Source organism: Trachurus trachurus (assembly GCF_905171665.1).
Source record: "Trachurus trachurus genome assembly, chromosome: 1".
Taxonomy (NCBI): Eukaryota; Metazoa; Chordata; class Actinopteri; order Carangiformes; family Carangidae; genus Trachurus; species Trachurus trachurus.
Window position 1 is genome coordinate 17,047,515 of NC_139891.1, and position 16,602 is coordinate 17,064,116.

The 16,602-nt window shown below is 44.1% G+C and overlaps 1 protein-coding gene across 1 annotated transcript in view; it reads right to left on the reverse strand.

Annotated features, from left to right (window-relative positions):
- The window catches only part of slit2 (slit homolog 2), a 90,580-nt gene that overhangs the window by 5,278 nt on the left and 68,700 nt on the right, over positions 1-16,602 (reverse strand). Inside the window, exons 17-33 of the mRNA XM_083984100.1 lie at positions 14,232-14,382; positions 14,018-14,092; positions 13,686-13,829; positions 13,409-13,552; positions 13,138-13,304; positions 12,872-13,004; positions 10,919-10,987; positions 10,522-10,593; positions 9,879-9,950; positions 9,639-9,710; positions 7,443-7,606; positions 6,027-6,151; positions 5,695-5,792; positions 3,950-4,089; positions 1,497-1,590; positions 777-914; positions 63-303 (exon numbers count right to left, since the gene is read on the reverse strand). Of these exons, the coding sequence (XP_083840226.1) occupies positions 63-303; positions 777-914; positions 1,497-1,590; positions 3,950-4,089; positions 5,695-5,792; positions 6,027-6,151; positions 7,443-7,606; positions 9,639-9,710; positions 9,879-9,950; positions 10,522-10,593; positions 10,919-10,987; positions 12,872-13,004; positions 13,138-13,304; positions 13,409-13,552; positions 13,686-13,829; positions 14,018-14,092; positions 14,232-14,382 (2,099 nt within the window). The remainder of the gene's footprint in view (positions 1-62; positions 304-776; positions 915-1,496; positions 1,591-3,949; positions 4,090-5,694; positions 5,793-6,026; positions 6,152-7,442; positions 7,607-9,638; positions 9,711-9,878; positions 9,951-10,521; positions 10,594-10,918; positions 10,988-12,871; positions 13,005-13,137; positions 13,305-13,408; positions 13,553-13,685; positions 13,830-14,017; positions 14,093-14,231; positions 14,383-16,602) is intronic.

Consider the following 16,602-nt stretch of genomic DNA (forward strand, 5'->3'; position numbering starts at 1 on the left):
TAAAAAATGAATTGAAATTCAAAATGATGCCGAGCGGAGGTGAGAACTGAGTGGGCGAGCACCTGTAGGCTGATGTTGGTCTGTGGCGACAGGAGACTGGAGGGAAGCTGCAGGTAGGACTCGCGGTTCACAAAGTTGACGCTGACGAGCGTCTCGCAGCTCTCGCCCTCATAGCCGTGGAGACACTGGCAACGGGGGTCTGTTCCCACGACGACGCACTGTGCGCCGTTGAGGCACTCATGGTTGTCACAGGGGCTGGTCCGAGGAAGCACCATCGGGGGAGAAAACTCACAGAACAACCCGCTGCAACGCACAAAGTCACACACACACACACACACACACGTAATGTTTACAATAAATTCACTGTGTGCAGTCAGATCATCAGAAGTTTAAAAGTGAACTCTGTATTTGCCGTTTAGTTTCTTACTTGAAGTCTTGTGCCGATTCTTTGTCTAAACATGTTGGTGTCATTATGAAGAGTGAGACAAGCTCATCCCAACAACTTCTAATGAAATATGTTCTTTGCAATAACCGTCAATGAACACAAGGGGGAGACCCGCCAACACCACACAGTGTAGATATACAGTATGCACGTCTGCATGGTGTGTTTTGGAAACAGAAATATTTCAACTAACTTTTAACTTAGCAGTGTAAGATCATGGATCAGCAAATGTTGATCCTGCAGTTTGGGTAAAGACTTGCAACCTCCACTGCACAGTAGCTGAAAAAGAAAGTCTGTTCAGTGTGTTCAGTGTGTGTGAGTTCCTGCGTCTCACCTGTATCCCTCTGGACAGACGCAGGTGTATCCGTTGACAGCATCAATGCACTGACCCCCATTCTGACACTTGTTCTCTTCACAGTCGTCATAGTCCAGCTCACAGTGCTCACCTACATAACCTGGAGTGCACTCACACCTGCAATGTGCACACACACACACACACACACACAGACAGGGATACTTGTTGATACTGAACTTAAATCTGTGGTGTGGATTTAACAGAACAGAAGAAGAGAGGTGACTGTGTTCATATGTTTTATACCAGTTTACTTCACTGCACGTGCACTCACACGCACGCACATTCAATGAACGAAAGTACACATTATAAGGGAGGAAAACTAAAACAAGATTCAGATATTATCAGGAAATCTTATGAGACAGCCAAGACTTCCAACACCTTTCCTCTACACACACGCACACGCACACGCACACACACAGCTTATCTCTGCAGGGAAAAATCAGCAACTAATTTATTTCACCACGAGGAATGTTAGTACTCAAATCCTGGGGGAGAAATAACAACTCACTCCTCCAACTCCTCCTCGACTCACATGTTTGTGTGCATAAGTGTGTGTGTGTGTGTGTGTGTGTGTGTGTGTGTGTGTGTGTGTGTGTGTGTGTGTGTGTGTGTGTGTGTGTGTGTGTGTGTGTGTGTGTGTGTGTGTGTGTGTGTGTATGTGTGGTGTGTGTGTTTGTGTTGTGTGTGTAGTCTACTCACTTGTATCCTTGTGGGGTCAAAATGCACTTTGAGTCGTGTTGACATGGATTCAGCTCTGGAGCGCAGAAATCCAGTTTCTCTTCACATAGCTCTCCTAGGAACACACACACACACAGACACAGACATACAAATCACCTCAACACCTTCTCAATACTTTACATACTGTACATACCGTTAACTATAACAAGTGAAATTATAAGACATCTCAATTTGATCCAGCTTACTTATGCTTGTGCATAATAGTACGAGTGACCCTGTGTATGTGTGTCTAAAGAGCTGTATGTGTATGTAGTGCATACACAGAAATGTGTGTGTGTGTGTGTCCGTGTGTGTCTGTGTTGTATGGGTGTGTACTGCTGATGATGGATGACTCTCTTGTGGCCAGAACCAACACAGCGGTCTGATAAATGATCCCATCTCTAGGAACGTCATATTCCTGATGATAGTCCCGATGTTCCTGAAAACTCTGAACTCCAAATGAATCACTGATGAGGCATCAGGGAATAAACCAATACTCCTGACAGCACAAGTCTACTCTGGAATAATGAAATGATCACTTGGGGATCAGTGAGAAGAACGTGTGTAAAATGATGGGAGAGGTGTAAGCATGTTTATGCTCTGCAGTGGCTGTGCTACCGTATTTAGAAGCAGTCGTAATAGTTTAATAAATAGAAATTAGACCATACTTAATAACTTAACAGTAGGTGTTGCTTCTTTCTCCGGGCTATTAGTTTCAGAAACGCTGATTGCACATTTAAATGGTTTTAATAAAGACAAAATGGCTGCCATTAAGAGAACCAGTGAGCTGTAGCTGAAAGACTGGGGCTGTTGTTTGTCAATCCACAACTGACAGGTTAAACTTTCTCTAAGTGCAAAGAGTCAAGAGTGGTGGCTGGAGTGGTGTTGCACTGTAAGTTCGATGTTTAGGTTGCAGGCACATGTGACCTCTGTTTGTATTCCTGATGTTTATTTGAAAGACAAGGCTGGTGATATTCTATATTTTTCTTCCTGTTAAAATATTCCTGCTGCCAGAAATACTCACTAAAGCTAAACTAAGTCTTTTGGGGATGAGTGCCACAGACAGGCTTGAGAGAGAACGTTTTTAATGAGTTTACAACAATAACAAAAATATAGAATATCATCTGCTTTCTCCTTTTACCGAACTGTTTACCCAGAATATACCATGCCATACTTCAGTAGGGTAATGACATGTATACATAAAGCAGCAAGCAGAATTACCACAGATATCCGAGAGCACGAAAACTCAGCGGTCTGTTTGAACATCAAGGACATGCGCTGCTAACATGAAGCGAGACTGCGCACAGTGTGTCAAATCTGTGGCACTGAATATCAAATTTCTTGGGGAGCATGAAAAGAAGGAAGGAAGGTATGAAGGAAAGAAGGAAAGAGGGACAGGAAGGACAGAGAGAAGAACAGACTAACCTCTCTCCACCTCATTGGTAGCAGCTGCAACCACACACACACAAAAAAAACAACACAGACGATAGATGACAGAAAGCAGAGCGAGACAGGAAAAAAAAGACACAGGACAGCAACACACAGAAAGACACAGAGAGAACACGGCCACAAAGGTTAGCAGTCAGAGATGATTAGCACAGTGCAAAAGCAGACAAACAAAGTTGCAACAGACCAGTGTTAGTTAGAAAAGAAATGCTTTGTCTGCAGTTTAATAATGTGAAACGGCCTTTTGTATCTGTGTACGTATGTTTCAGTGGATACAACAGAGAGCTGTGTAGAAAGAGGGAGAGTGCCCAGGAGTACAGGCCCATTCATATTTTCCTATAGACAATGTTATGTATTTACGTGACTCATGGTTGGAGCACTTCTGTGGCTTGGATAATTTCACAACATCAGTACAAAAGATGAATGACTGCATTAGAAAGTATCTGGTTCTTAATGATAAAAAGACTGACTGACTGAAAACAAACACAATCTGCATCCATACTGGTCACACTGCTTACAGTTGTAGTTTAATGTCAGTGGATGGTGGTGAATGTGATGTTGCCTTATAGTAATCAATGTTGTCCCAAGGCACACTGCATATATTTAAACCTGCTTCAAGTTGATTTTGTCTTAAAAAAGAAAAAATGTAATTGAACAGACTAGGGTCGATAGGTATTGTAATTAATTACTACCTGAGAAATGTACTCATTCAGAGAAGTGGAAATCAACTAATCAACTTAAATTCTGGGTCAACTTTGTATGAACTCAATCAAATAAGCTTGATTTGACACTTCAGACCTGTCAACCAGCCTTAATGTAAAAGACAAAACAAGATTCTGTGTTCAAGTTGAAATAATTCAAAGCAGTGGCGGTGACATAAACCTAGACTCGTTATAATTACCCAAGGTTTTTTTTTAAGTATTTAGGGTATCGCTTAAAGGAACAAATGAAACGACCCCTCCCACTTCCGGTTTGTCGACGTGTGTTACCTGTGTATTCTGGAGAGCACATGCAGGTGTAGTTGTTGATCCCATCCACACAGGTGGAGTTGTTCTCACAGTCGTTGTCCTCACAGTCGTCGATGTTGATCTCACACGCGTCACCTTCAAAGCCCTCCGGACACACACACCTGAAAGTACGCAGTTACACGCACACACACACACACATGAGCAAGTACCAAAGGACAAAGCAGGCATACTAAACACTGTCAACAGGAGTCTTAGAACATTTTGATGGTACACACACCCACACACACACACACACACACACACACACACACACACACACACACACACACACACACACACACACACACACACACACACACACACACACACACACACACACACACACACACACACACACACACACACACACACACACACACACACACTCACACTCAATCCATGTGTGCAGCTTATAACAGCAGTGTCAGCTCCATCTGCATATTCCCAGTAGAGAATCATTACTCTGCTAATGTGTGCGTGACTCAACTCTGTAACTACCACTCAGCCTTATTACTGCGTACCCACACACATGCGCACACGCACGAACACGCACACAAACACAAACACAGCCTTGTCTTACTCTATTTGTGGGCACGTGTCATTGAGATAACACCCTCTAACAGCCATTTAATCTTGTTGTGTCCAGCCTTTTGGTCTGGATTTTGGACACCACAGATATAGTAAATCAAGGCCATCTACATCTGCATGCACGCGTGCACACACACGCACACATACACACACTAACTGGCATATTATGGGGTCTAATAAAGAGCTCTTATGCAGCACACACTCAAGTGGATTAATATCTCATTATATAGTCAACGACAGATCTTCATAAAGAATATTCCACCCCCTCTGCCGAAACAGGATAAGAAACAATGATGCAAATGCAGGACAAACAGAGAAAAACTGGGATGAAGAAGTAACAGAGAGAGAGACAGAGAGAGGGAGGGAGAGACAGGAGAAGCTATGATCTTGGGCTGGTCTAATTGTCTGTGTGGGTGGTTGAAATCTGCCTGGAGTGAGCAGACAGGCATTAGCTTCCCTCCTGTTAACACTAAATAGCCTAATGAAGAGAAGGCGGTCCTCACAGCAGGGCTGTCCAGCTCAGAGACACACTGGAGACAAAACTGGTCCCCAAAGCCATTTACCTCCTGTAAATTCATTTCCATCTGTCATTAATGATGCAGCATCATTGATGGAGTCATCTGCCGAGGGTCCAGTCATTGCCTGCAAAGTCTGCTACTGTGTTTTCGATAACTGGTTTTGCTGATATCTGCTACCTGACATCTAATGATTCACCTTTTAACCTCTTCAATAGATGTGCACACGTGCAGTTTTAAAATGCAGTGGCAGTGAATGTGTAGACTTTGAAGAATTTCTGACTATGGTGCTTTCTAGGGTTAGTATGAAAATTATACTGTGGCAGAGAGTATAATTCACAGAGCTACCCCAGTGGGAATCAAAAATGTTACACCTCCTTCAGGTTTGGAGAGTCAGACTTAAAAAAGGAAAGGTCAAAAATACTAAACAGACAAAGATTTTATTCCCTCATATTGGGTGAAGCTCCAAAAAGGCCAGATCCACTGATCCACATACCGCAAATTAGACCCCTCTTTCCTGTTATATACTCATGTCTTCAGCATGAAGTTAATAAATAAATAAATATGCAAAAATGGGGAAAGCATCTTAAACAAAACTCAAAATATATTTTTTGAGTTCCTCACCAAAAGTTGGTTCCTTCTCCTTCCTTCAGGTGGCATGTTCCACCATTCTGGCACGGGTTACCAATGCAGGCATGAATAGGCTCCTCACAGTTTTGTCCCTATGAGCAAACACACACACATCCAGAGAACAAGAGCATCTTATTATAATGGCCAGATATCAAAGGCTATTGTCTTCGAGATATATGTTTATGTGTAAGTTTGCACTGTGTCTGCATGTCGAATGCAAAAATGGTAGAGTAGGAGCTGAAAGTCAAACTGGTTGACTGGCTTGTTGACAGGAAAAGATGCTAGAACAAGTAAATATAACTTATTTGACTTTCCACAGTGTGTACCTTAAATCCATAGGGGCAGGTGCAGCGGTAGTAGTGCACAGGGTCATTGGAGCAGGTTCCGTCGTTCTTGCAGGGACTGGACAGGCACGGCTCACACTTGGCCTGGATGCTCAAATCCACTGGGCCTGGGCAATGAAAACACACCAACCCACACAGACACACACACACATATAATATTCTGTGTCTGACGAGTCAGGATACACAGGTTTACATACACACAATTAGACAGCTGTACACTGTCAGGGACCTGCAAATATCTTACAACACCAGAACCCAACAGCGGATAAAGATTGTGTTTTATCCCACCGTAGTTCTGACATTTGAATTTTACCTCTATAACATTTCAGATCATAAAATGTTATCCATATGTTACAGTTTAATTATAAGCGGTCAAAATCATCAATATTAACTAAGAAAATGATTTGCAGATGTCAGATGCAAGAGTTGCAGATATGTTATTGGGTTATCAATGAAAATATAACTGATTTGCAGGACTTTGCAGGACCATGGCATGTTCAGAAGACAGACATATCCCCAGCTCTGATGACAAAAATCAACATTCAACACTCAGGACATGATGTTGGTCAGAACATGAGGGCTGGAAGGGAAGCAGAGCGGTTCAGTCTGGTCAGGGTTCAAAGGGCGGAAAAAAAAAAAAACTGGGCTGGGATTGTCTCGAGGACCTGGGCAAGGAGAGACTGAGGAGGAAGTACTGGGATATGATTGGCTACTTTACCTGGCACCAGAAAACCACAAGGCCCCGGGACTTCTACAGTGTGTCAGTTAGATTAGGTTAAAAATAGGTTTTAGTCATGTATTCATGGTGAATGTGATTCAAAAGTTAGCAGCATTTTGTAATAGGATGAGTTACCTGCAAGTTCACGATTATAAGCAAATGTATGGAATGTTAGAGGTTTATATAAATATAAATGTTAATATTAATTATTAACCAGTCAAACCAAATATTTCTAAATGAATGTTCTTTGTTAGTTCAGTAACTAAAAACTCTGTAGACACCCTAAATGATCTAGAAATGCACTGTCAAAAATAGTAAAACAAGAATATATTTGCAATTCGTGGTTTTCACTGGATGGACAATTTGCAAATGGCAACTTGTGGTCTCCTCTAGGAGTCCTCATATTTGTCTGCATTAAAAAACTCCTGTCCGCAAAGTACAGTACACCGTCACCGATCAGCCATAACATTATGATCAGGTGTATTCTGACACAGTGGTCATAATGTTATACCTGATCGATGTATATAAGTGGAGACCTCTGTTTCCTGACACCTAATAAAGTTAATAAATACTTTTTAAATACAACTGGGTCTCTAAAAGTGCACATATATCCGCCAAAAATGTTAATGTGTTCCTGCGTTATTGTAGCACTGTGTGTGCATGTGACAGTGTGCGTTTACCTGTGCAGGTGAACTTCTTGGAAGGCGTGGTGAGCAGCAGTTTGTCCGTCATGTCGCCGGGCCCGGCACAGCGGGCGATGCCGGGCTCCTTGTAGCCGCTCTTCACCCAGTCCGACAGCCACTGCATGTGGCAGTCACAGTACAGAGGGTTGGCGCCCAGAGCCCTGGCAGCCGGAGAGAGCGCAGAGTGACAACAGTGTTCAGGTGTAATAACAGAGTACAGAGGAAAAGTCAGTCACTTTAACCTAGGAGTCACTGTTTTGTTTCAGATCAATTGTGCTTGAGAAGAGAGCCAGAACAAAGGGAAATGTGTCACTGTCTAAGTGCTAACAGACTGAGATAAGTGTTGAATCAACTGTGAACCCGCAGGATATTTCTACCATTAATAACTGTAGTTGAGACGAGTGGGCGCATCTGTCTCACACTGACAGGTTGTGTTTCTCCGACTCAAAACAACTCCCAAGAACTGAACTACACATTTTATTTATTCAAAGTTTTTGCTGATGTCCTATAGCTCATTGTGAATCTAATATGAGTCACTTTTCTTTTAGCCTTGGGATGATTCAGAAGACGGAGCACTAAAGTCACACTTGTAGTACTATTATGTGTTTTCTATTTGCGTCAGCTTCTTCATTCATGCTTCACATTGACTGACTCATCAGCTTTGCTACTGATCTGACTCTCAGTACGATGACTGAGGATTTGACCAAATTCCATATTAGATTAGATTAGAAAACATTATTGATCCTGGAAGGGTAACTGGTTTACCACAAGGGCAGACTAAGACAAACAGACACAGCATGCACACGGCCAGTGAAACATGATTAAAAGCTGTTGAAACATGACTGAAAGTCAGTAAGATTAAAGCATGAAAGAGAAATAAAAAATACAGTACAGAACATCAAAGCTGTACAAACAGTGCAACAGGCCACATCTTACAATGTCCACTGCAGGGATGAAGGACCTTCTTAGTTGCTCACTAGAGCACTGAGGCATTACTAATCACTAGTTCACTATTGTGTATGTAAAGTTACATTATATCTACGTTCACCTATTGTTAGGGACTAGTGTCGCTCAGCCTTTCGTGTCCTGCAGTAACCTCAGCCTCTCCCAATCACCTGACTCCTCGCACCCACCTGCCGGTCTGAGCCCTGACACGTTGCTTCTTTGATTCTTTGAACCGTTTGCGATAAATGGTCAATTCTTCCATATAAGTGTCTCTGACTGATCTATTACAGTGGTCAGAAAGGAAGAGCAACTCACTGGGTCGTAATTGTCTGTAAAACAATGGAGTCCTTTTCTGTGGTGTGGAGTGTGTATTACTAGTAGAGCCTGTCACAATCTCTGTCCATGGTGCTGATCCTCAGGACAGACACACACTCCAGCAGGTACTGTAACTCTCATTATTACCACCATCCTTCACTGCACTCCCCATAAGCCCACTGAGCTCTCACGACAGACCGGTTGGTTTGGAAATACCATGAAAGACAAAGTCCTTAAACTGAAGAGGGAAAGAGAAGTAATAGTTCTTTACCGTATGTAAGTCGATCTTTCACCTCTTAATTATCTCAGTTTATCATTTTCAACAAAAGTCCCCTATGTTACATGTTGTTGTCAAACTATTGTTGTACCAGTAGGCTTCAAGACTTCCTGCTTTTCCGAGTCTGTACATTGACGTCCTCTCTGCTCGGGTGTGGGAGTTTGTGCTGTAAAACTCTTTTTGCGGAAAAAATCTATTTAGCAGATTTTCCCCCCTAAATCCCCAAGTACATGATTTAGCAAAGAAAGTAACCACAAAAACTGTTTTGATGTTGTAGCCAGATTGAGTGGAGCACTGCACAGAAGAGGAAGCTACGACAGAATATTACGATATCCACACCACCCTTTAATTAAAGCAGTTAATATTTCTAACTATAGAGAAAGGGAGAGGCATATTTATTTATCTTGGACGGCAGGAGAAAAGAGAGGGCTGTAGATGGTTTTGTTGCTCTGCTACTTTTTTTTATTTCCTGACGGATTCACAGTTCACAGTCTAGATGAATGTTTTCCTTGCTGGTTGCTGGGGAAAACTCTTTTGTGATGATAATCTATTTTCAGTTAAATTATTCTGTGATTGTCCAAGGTGGAAAGGAAGACAACTCAATCAGAGGGAGACACGAGTACAGCGATGTGGGTGTGTGGTTTCACATTACTTACAGGTGGGAAAGTGACGAGAGGTCTTTGAAGGCTCCCTCTGGTATCAGCGATATGTCGTTACCATGGAGAGACCTGAGACAGGCCGAGAGGAAGAGGGGGAGAGAGAAGAGGGGGGGGGGGGTTGTACAAAAGAGTGCGGATGTTAAAAAAATCTTGTTCTTGTCTTCAAGTCTGACTCAGGACTCTGAGCGATGTGTGATGTCGGTGTGGGTGTGTGTTGGGGCATGTGTATATACTCACAGCAGACGTAGAGACCTGAGTCCGTCGAAGGCCCTCACCGGGATGCAGCGCAGGCGGTTGTAGCTCAGGATTCTTCACACACACAGAAAAAACATGTTGGCATGGAGACAAATGCAGAAAAACCTTTTCAAGATGTCTTCAAACACAGCAAGGCATTTCAGAGCACAGTCGTGTTTATTACCACATTTCACTGAGCACATAAGTCAGGCAAACAATTTAACACATTTGTCGGCACAAGAGCATTCATCCACACACAAATATAAACAGAGGCACCTCTCACGAACACACACACACACACACACACAAACATCTTGCACTCAAACAGGCATTTTCTAGTCTAGTGCTCAGAAACAAACAGCTGATTCACTGGTTCCATGAGTCGCCTATGGTGGCGTGACTTAATCACATTCATCCTTATTTGATTTCTGTTTTAACTCCTTCATCTTGTATATCAGTGAACCACACACAAACTAACATCACACACACACACACACACACACACACACACACACACACACACACACACACACACACACACACACACACACACACACACACACACACACACACACACACACACACACACACACACACACACACACACACACACACAGCAAAGGCACTGATGTAAAGCCAGACTCACAGGGTAAGCAGCTCGGACATGTTACTGAGGCTGTGGTTGGACAACGTGCTGATCTGGTTGTTACTCAAGTCACTGAAAAGGAAACAATAACAGATACATAAAACACACATGCACAACACACACGTACACACACTGTACTTGGCTTGTCACGCCCGCACACCAGGGCCAAACTAGATCATAACAGAAGTGATGCAGCACAGAGCTCTCACAGGAAGAAAACCAGTCAGTTAGTCTTGGTCTTCAAAAGTGCAAAGAGTGCAAGTAACACAGGCGGCCAAGTCACGATCCTGATTATAAGTGTGTGTTCGAGTGTGCAAAACTCTTGGCCCTGTCAGTGGTGAATTAATATATGAGTGTATGTGGGTAACGTCTGGGAGCTGAGGTGGGCGAGACTTACATGAGAGTTAGGTGTTTGTAATTGGAGAGCTCCACAGGAACCTGAGTGAAGTGGTTACCATCCAGGTACCTGCAAGAGAGAGAGAGAGAGAGAGAGAGAGAGAGAGAGAGAGAGAGAGAGAGAGAGAGAGAGAGAGAGAGAGAGAGAGAGAGAACAAAAGAAAATGAAGAAAGACATGTGGAAGATGTAAGGAGGATTGAGAAAGAGAGAGGGTGAGGGAGAGAGAAAGAAAATGAGAATGGAGAAAATGAAGTTATTTAAACATGTGGGAAATTCCTCATCTGCAGCAATGTGAGCAGTCATTACGGCTGGAGCCATAATAAACACTGGAGTTTAATATCCCCACAGGCATCCTAATAGAGTATAGCCACCCTCTCTCTGTCTCTCTCATACACACGCAATACTCAGATCCTATTCCCTACACTGTGTGACAACGTGCTATTAATCCAGCGTATTAATTAAGTCTTTGTTAATATTGGAAGAAGCACATTCCCCACAGGAGAAATAGTGAAATGATAGAAAATACCACCAAGCGGGTTTTTTTCCTGATGTTTAATTTAGAGCTATAATTTTCTGATCATTAGGGATTTTCTGCACGGGACTGTGTGTGTGTGTGTGTCTGTGACTGTGTGTGTGTGTGTGTGTGTGCATGTTCAGACATTTCTGGAATAAAAATCCTCTGTATGGCTGTTTGTATCTATGAAACTTTGAATGAATGTGTTCCTATTCACAAGCGGCTGACTAAACTCCCGTTTAAAAAAATCAATCAATCATATAATTCAAATTTTGTTAGATGCAGCAACTCTGTGTTATCTTGAGTCCTGTCATGAATCCACACCAGATGTGAGGTGTATAACACCTCTGCACTAGCTAAGTGTCCATCCTTTCAGACCACACTAACTCCGACCTCCATTATGTCTTCACTGTTTCACAAAGAGCTGACAGGACAGCAACTGGACTAACTGTCATCACCAGGCTGACTCATCATTAAATCAATGACAGCACACAGTTCAAGTCAGCACCATGTCCTTTCGTAGCTCTACATGCTTATTGTACAAACTAGACATCGTTACAGTATATACAGTATAGACAGCAGGGGATCAGAGGCTGCCTCTGGAAACTCAGGGCACAACACACATAGAAAACAAAAAAATAATAAAAAATGTGGGCAACTTGCACCACTCAGTGTGTGCGTTGCTGTGGACTGTATGATATATTGTGCGGAGCATGTACCTCCAAATATACTATTTGTGTCCTTGTTAAAGCAGATATCAGCTTCACGGCCGTTTCGGCTAATGCTGCGTTCAAGGCAGGCTTTTGAAACCGTAAGTTACAGCTTCAAGTCACAACTACGACTTGGTAGCGTTCCAGGTAACCCGTAGCTCGTGTTTTTACCATCCTGTTGTCTGTGAAAGTTCCCTATAACGGCCACTCGTAACTTCCGACCCGTGAACTCGTACCAGATCGAACTGGTATGACTTCACAGGAAGGAAAAACACAAAGTACGAGTTTCTTTGAACGCACCATGAGTTAGCAGCCCCCGCCCTTGTCAGGCATCAATTGGTCCTCGTGCTACGTCACCACATTCACGCGCATCCCTTGGCTGCACACACAGCCCTTCATGCCGTTCTCTCTCCTCATTGGATAACACTTGTATCCCACAAGGAAAATTTTCTCCTCGGGTTACAGCAGAGCAGAGTGACGGAGAGACTCGTGTTTAGGCTGAAATACTTCATGTAAGTGATTGCTGACGGAAAATAGGACTATTTAGGACTTATATTAACAAAAACATTCCACTGATATCTGCTTTAAGCTACATAAACGATTATCTGAAAATCATGCACAGGCAGACATCTGAAAATAGACCTGTTTTTAATGTTGATGTTTTAGAAATGCATGGTTTATAATAGTTAAAGCGTTTAGACTGTAGCAGTGTGCTGCTCCCACACTCACAGCTCAGTGGTCTCTTTGGGCAGGCCTTTGGGCAGTGTGGTCAGACCCTTGTTGCTGCAGCGCACCACAGTATCCAGACAGGAGCACTCTGCCGGACACCTCAGCACCGGAGAACAGCTGTTCTCATCATTACCTAATCAGGATGAGTGAGCAGATAGACGGAGAGGTAGAGAGGGAGGGAAACATGACAGGAAAAAAAATGAATATGGAATCTGTCAGGGCTGCAGATGTCGCAGAACGTCTTGTGTGCATCTGCCTCGTCTCACCGTCTTCACAGGCAAAGTCTTGGACAGCTACGTCCTGGATGGGGATCTCCTTCAGGAAGTACGGACTCTGGCAGCGAGGGTTACCTGTCACGATGCGTTTCCTTCTCAACCAGTCCCCGAGCCAAGCAAGGTGACAGTTGCAGTTGAAGGGATTAGCCAGAAGGTTTCTAGAGAACAAAGAAGGGAGGGGGTTTGGAAGTGCTCACAGACGCGTTTGATGTATTTTCTATTGTTGTGCATTTGTTCGACGTGTGTCATCGTCTGTACTCACAGCGTGGACAGGGAGTGCAGCGTGTCGAAGGCGCCGGGGTTCATAGAGGTGATCTGGTTGTCGTAGAGCGACAGCAGACGCACCGAGCTCAACCCCACAAAGCTGCTGTTGCTCACACAGCTGATCCGGTTACTCCTCAGCATACTACTCAAACACACACACACGGACACACACACACACATAGAAGGATAGAAGGGATTCAACGTACTGTGTATTTCTGAAGAAAACACGAGGACATGCAATATGTGATTGCATATTCATTTGTGTGTGTACCCACAGTGTGCGGAGGCCGCCCAGTCCCTTCAGCATGCGGTGGTGGACGTTCTCCAGTCTGTTGGAGGTCAGGATCAACTCGTTGACCCCTGAGGCTCCTTCAAACGTCCCCTCCTCTATGTCAGTGATGCGGTTATTACTCAGGTTGCTGCAGGAACGAGAGAAGTAAGGAGGCGACAAGAATGAGAGGAGTGAAAACAACAGGAGGAAGTTATGAGATGGGCCACTTTCATTGGTGTTTTTTTTTTTTGTACAATCATAGTTTTCTCCGTGCGAACCGAGTACGACTTTCTCACAGCCACATGTGCTTTATTTCTGTTAACGTGTCTGACTCACATCTTCCTCAGCTGAGGTAACTTTTTGAAGATCCCTGTCGCCTCCAGCACAGTGAATTCATTGTTGTTGAGTCGCCTGAGAAAAGAGAAGAGAAGAGGCTGGTCAGAGACAAAGAGAGAGGGAGAGAGAGAAGAAAACAGAGACAGAGGAGGAGGTGACATAAAGGGCGATTGCGCAGAAACACGTTGCACCAGACAAATCCGGCGTGACTCACAGTTCCGCGGTGTACTGAGGAATATGATCTGGTATTTTGGTGAGTTTCTGGTTGGAGCAGTCGACCGTGGTGCCCTCACAGCGACACTTCTCCGGGCAGGCCAAGTCGGCGAAGCAGTCCCCTCCGAGCTTGCTGCGGTAATCCTCCGTACCTGGTCACAATCACAACCACAACGTCACCGTACGAATGCTCTCACCGTGCATGAGATGAACCCCAGCATTTACTGGTGCCTGTTCCAACATAAACTCCCAGTTTGGTCAAGGAAGTGAATGAAGGACGTGATACAATGGAGGTCATTTTGAGACTTTGCAGATGGGCTGCACCGCTTTTGTGAGCTTGAGGAGCCAAGTCTGCATGACACACAAACTGTCGAGATCAAGACGTGTACTGTATAGAGGCACACACACACGCACACACACACACACACATGAGGACAAACACACTGGAGTTGTTCTGTCCTGTCAGACTACAAAGTAACTGTTAGTATATGAAACCACAGCACAAACAAAACAGCATCAAAAACTGGATCATAGCTGAAAAATGCTTACACACACCCAGGCAGTCATCTATCAAACTCTCCCTCTCGCACACATACACACATACACACGGACAGACACAGACAGGCACACACACACACACAGAGGTTGTGGGGGGACGACAGGAGATTGCTGTCTCTTGCGTCTTGGACATGCTGTAGGGTTTTGCAGGGCCGTTCCATGGTGCTTGACAGAACCATGTTCCACTTTAGGAACCTGGCAGCCACATGGTTAGATCAAGCACAAAGGAACAACCTGCTGACTGACTGCTCCTCCGCTGGAACACAGGGATGGGAAGGACAGAGGGAGGAGGGGAGGAGGAGAGGAGAGGAGAGGGGGAGTAGGAGCAGGAGCAGGAGGAGAGGATGAGGACGCCATAGGAGACAAGATGATTGGTGAAGAGGGGCAGAGAGGGAAAAGGAAGGAAAGGAAAGGAGAGAAGAGTATCAAAAAGTCTAGGGGAAAAAAAATGGTAAGATGAAGGATAAGAAGCAGGAGGGAAGGGGAGCGAGGAGACGCCAGGAAATGTATCAGCTGGAATGAGGAGTAAGGGAAGAGGAGGACGAGAGGAGGATAAGATCAGACAGGCGGGTAAAGAACAGTAAAATGATCAAGAAAAAGAGGGAGGGAGGGAAAAGGGGGAGCACATCTATAGACATCTAAACTCACAGACGTATCACAGGAGAGCAGGAGCAGTGGGAGGAGAGTTACAGCAGCACCGAAGGCAAGAGAAGCCCTGACTTCTAGGAACACACGCACACAGACACACAGACGCACACAGACACACACACACACAGACAGGGAAAAGTACTATTGTGCGCTAAAGTGTAAATCCCATTAATGTTCTTGATGTTGTTTGTTCACAGACAAGAGGAGTCACAGAGGGGTCAAAGGTCACTGTGGTGGAGGTCAAAGGTCACAGGCCACCTCGGGGACGAGAGATGAGGGATTCAGACTTGACGGAGGATCGTGGGTGTTTTTTGAGTGTGTGTGTGTGTGAGTGTGTGTTACTTACAGCCAACATGGTGTACTCCTGAGTGTGTGAGAGAGGCAGTAGGAGAAAGAAGAAGGGATTTCACCCGTTTATTAGAACAGGAGAGAGAAAAAGCTGATGAAAAACTGTGAAAAAAAGCTGCAATCTTTTCGTGTTTCGTCCCCAGGCAGTGATTCATTTAAAGGGGTAATGACTCGTGAATAGTGAGAATCGTGCTGGCATAACATGACACAGGGCGGGCGCTTTCATCCGACACACATCCCGGCCTCGTTTGCTTCAAGCACGACTGGTTCAAACTTGGTTTTAGGGGGATTTTGAGATGGCAAAAAGCACACATGGCCAGATAAAAGCGCCAGTGCAGATGAAAAAAAAGAAGAAAAATAAATTAAAGCGCTATTTTAAACCCTGAAAAGTGCATGTGCATTATTTTGTTATGTGCATTTTTTAACATCCATCACTTCAGCGAGGTCAGGTTGGAGGGATAAAATTGGAATTACGACACCCAGAGTTTAGTGCTTTTGTTCAAACAGAAATAAGACGGTACACTGTGAAGTAGTTAAAAAAAGAAGAAGATATAATAGAGGATATTAAAAGTATTGATCTGAGGCACAATATAAAGACTGTACCACAGAATAAATCATGTTTATTCAACTTTTCAGCTGCAAATGTTCTTAAATTATTCAGCTTTGCCCGATATGTGGTATCTGGGCTTTGAAACCTCTGTCCCCCCGGTGAGCTTCAGAGTTAATGACTGCGGTGAGTGCGCACACACACACACACACACACATACACACACCATGCCTCCTCTGTGTGCTGCTGTGGTAATGACCGCCTTTAGCCC